This window comes from Histoplasma capsulatum (assembly GCF_000150115.1).
Source record: "Histoplasma capsulatum G186AR genomic scaffold supercont2.5, whole genome shotgun sequence".
Taxonomy (NCBI): Eukaryota; Fungi; Ascomycota; class Eurotiomycetes; order Onygenales; family Ajellomycetaceae; genus Histoplasma; species Histoplasma capsulatum.
The window spans coordinates 906,427-910,221 of NW_025544805.1; the positions used below are offsets into that span (position 1 = coordinate 906,427).

Below are 3,795 nucleotides of genomic sequence, written 5' to 3' on the forward strand. Positions count from 1 at the left end.
ACAAAGCAATTCAAATATCATCATGCTCATCGATGAGATACAGACAGAGATTTTCACCCCTTAAGCGGACATGAACAACAATACCAGCAGCAAGCTTCGAACCCTTTGAGCCCCAGACAGACTTACAGGGCACAATCTGTCCCACCTGCCAAAAACTGCCTCTCAGACGGTAAGACGTATATACTGTCGAGTAAACATGATCAATATTCTCGCCATGCATATCAATTTCTCTTGCTTTCACGAATTCTATCGTGTCATGTATATGTGCTTCCAAATCATCCTGGGTGGGTTGTGCATCCCCGTTTTGAATTCCCATATAGTAGAACGACCCCACACCGGCACCTTGTGAATGCTCCAATGTCCATGGCCGATTGTTGATTTGTGTTTCTTCGGACGTGGTCAGGAGATTAGACCTTGTCCCTAGACCCTGCCATTCAATATCAACTGCGCGTGGCAACGCAGCGACCTGCACTGCGAAGAATGGCGGCGTGCACACAGAACCCCTGACGACATCGAAATTTGGCAGACTTTTCCTTACGCCCTTCGATGAGGAAAGGTTCCCTAAATCCCGCTGGTTTCCGTACTTGATATCCCAGCAATCGAATTCTGGCGTCTCATCATCATTTCCATCACCTTCCTTGGCCCCAGCCGTCAGGGACGATGGATCGCGGTTCATATGCTCCCAGATATCCCACGCAGCCTTGGCTTTTGCAAAGATATTCTCATCTCCAGCTAGAAACACCACAGCGCCCAACCACCAATCCGCCTCCATGGCTCTCCCAATCCGCCAAAGATGCTGTAACGCTAAGACCGAGCGAGACACAAAGGGATTATACCAGCCAATAGTCTCCTCACCTGGTGGAGGATTGTATACCTGCATTGACGCAGGTTCCAGGGGTATCTGCCCCGCAATATAAATTAGCCCGCCATCGCGATCAATCTTTGTATTCTTGTTTAGCGGAATGCATTGCGCTTGCGAATACGGCCCTATATTCGCGGGAGCCCAGTAAGAGCGTGACTGGACATGTAGACCCAATCTACATTCGCGTGGAAGCATGTCTACGACGAAGGAAGCGAGGACGTCCACGCCGGGCGGCATGGTATCCCCGCATGCCACGGTCACTCTAGCGGGGGGGTTCGGTTTAGTAAATAGAGAGGCGTAGATGGGGTTTATCAAAGCGAAGTCGTCCATTGATCGTAGGAGGAGGGTGGTGAAGATGATGTCCGCGGTCGTTGGGGTGGGTGTGTTTTCGGCAGCCATGGCGGTAGATTGTAATATCAACTTGAGCTTTCGTGCAATAGCTGCCATCTGATTCCCCGCCCCCAAGCCAATTTCAGGGGCAGAGACGTTTGAGATAGTCCAGATATTTTCTCCCTTGATTTGGGATACAGCCACCTTCCAGCTTTCATTACCATCACTGTCACCATGTGACTGGTGATCCTGGAGCTCTTCTCCGACATCCTCATACTTCCACCTGCACAACATCATTTCATCCAAGAGCCTCTTAAACCCAGCATCAAACAGCTGCGGCACTCTCACCAGCCCTAGTTCCCCACCATCCCCGTTCCCGTCCTTCCGCACACACCTGGCCCCCCTAATCCTCGCAGTAGCCACACCCCCCTCTCCTACCCTCCTTTCAATCCTCTCAACAACAATCCTCCCCTTCCACAAAACCCCCGGCCCATCCAGCGCAATAGTCTCATACTCCCCACCCTCGCCCAACACCGCCCCCTCCACCTCCCCTTCCCCAACAAACCTCCCCATTCCCTTCACCAACTTCCTCCTGGTCACATCGCCGCCCCCGTCCGCTTTCCCTGTAACATTCCCCCACAGATCTTCCACATCCAACCCGCCACTAGCAATCTTAATAATCCGCGCCTCACAGCCGCACGCGGCCATATCCTCTAACAATCCCGCGATGGCTGCGGGGGAGCGAGGTGGGACCAACTCACGTTCCGCTGGCGGTGGAAGGGTTGGGTACATCCACAGCCAGGCCAGGGTGGTCAATCCCAGACGGCTGGCGACGTTCTCAACTCGCGTACGCTGGTAAGTGGAGAGGATGGCGCCGGCGCAGACGGCATTGGCAGTTGGGTGGACCGTTAGTATCTGTTGGAGGAGGTGGAAGATAGATTCTGTTTCGTCTGTTGCTGCTGCTGCTGCTGTTGATGATGTTGATGATGATGACGGTGGAGGAGGTTCCTGATAGTCGCGCGATATGTTGATGGCTGTGCCGTGGATTGGAGCGCGGTAGAGCGGGATGTCCAGGGCGGATTGGTACAGGGGGATTATACTGTGGCCGACTGTTTGGTACATGTAACTGTGGAGGTCTTCTTCTTCTACGACGACGTCGTCCTCCTCCTCCTCCTCTTTCCCCAATTGGCCAAGCAATCCATCTCCGTTACCTTCCTCCTCGCCAGCTCTACCCTTTTGGACAACATCTCCATCCCGGTCGTCGCATCGCAACGACCCCGCCGTTAGGTATGTAGCATAATTAGAGCTGCGCTGTGGCTGCAGAGACGGATGGAGGTTCGCGAGCGCAACAACCTTGTGTCCATTTTTAAGACAGTGGAGGATGGTGTAGAGAGAGTCTTTGCCGCCAGATATCAGGGCAATGACGTTGAGTTGTTGTTGTCGTTGTTGGTGTGGCATGGTGAAAATCTTGAACAGATTCCAAGATCCAAGATCCAGGGTGGCCGCGTTCCAGTTGCGATTGACCAAAGTCTAGTTGGGTCTCAGCGCCAGCAACAGGACTATGTACAACTGAAAGTAGATACATATAATAAGACATTGAGAACAGGAGAACAGCGCGTTATTCCACGTATCCTTTTTTTTTTTTTTTTTTCCCTTCTTCTCCCGGTTTTCTTTGCACTTTTTGCCCCTCTCCCCTCCCCCTCCCCCCAAAAAAATCCCCCACAGCAATTGGATGCACGAAAAGCCTAATTAATAGCAATAACAGAAAAAACTCAGCCTAGCAACAACTTTTCATATCATTTTTACTTTCTATCTTTCATCAAAAAGAGAGAGAGTTGGAATGCTATAGTTAAGTATTTGCCTAGCGGGGCGTTACCCCTCTTACATAACAGAGGCAACTGCCCAAAACCGTTGAATGGAAATTTGAACACATTATCCATCAACTACTAACTACATAATATGAAGTCATGAATATAGAATAGAATTTCTCCATGTTACCTGTCCCTTGCTAGGTGCACATATATGTAATTAATGTATTGAGGTACTTCTTTCCTTCCTCTGTTTTTTCGCTGAGACTAGTATTCAATATTTGTATTCCCTTTCCAGAGCTGGCAAGACATTATCTAGCAGAGAAGTCAAAGGGGGGAAAAAAAGAAATTTTGGAACAAAGGAAAGGCTCACCCCCATCCCTCCCCTCCCTTTTTTTCTGATTTTTTTTCTTGAGCCCTTGCAGATCCTCTCATAGGCAAATGGAGAGGAAATTGAAAGAACCCATTGCCGTAATAATCATCTCCTTTATTTTTTTGTTATGCTTTATATAATGTGAGCGGATTACGCTAAGACATGATGATCGAGAAACATGGAAAGGGTAATGGAAAATGGAAAAGAGGAAAAAACATCAAGAAAAAGGAGGTGATACAAGTAATAACTGATATTTGGTATAACACATGCGTGGATTGGGAGGAATGTGGATATATAGAAACCAAAGAAAAGGGGCTGGACAAAGGATATTTGGAAATTGTTTGAAATAAATTATCATGTCGTTCGTGACCAGCACCCGGAACATGACAATGGAAATGAAAAGAAACTGAAAATAGGAAAAA

The 3,795-nt window shown here is 48.9% G+C and overlaps 1 protein-coding gene across 1 annotated transcript; it reads right to left on the reverse strand.

Annotated features, from left to right (window-relative positions):
* Positions 1-10: 10 nt before the first annotated feature.
* HCBG_04257 (meiotically up-regulated gene 71 protein) lies at positions 11-2,650 on the reverse strand (the record flags this gene model as incomplete). The annotated part of the gene is made up of 1 exon (XM_045431306.1): positions 11-2,650. The coding sequence occupies one exon, from the start codon at positions 2,648-2,650 to the stop codon at positions 11-13; it is 2,640 nt and encodes an 879-aa protein (XP_045287859.1).
* Between the last annotated feature and the right edge of the window lie 1,145 nt (positions 2,651-3,795).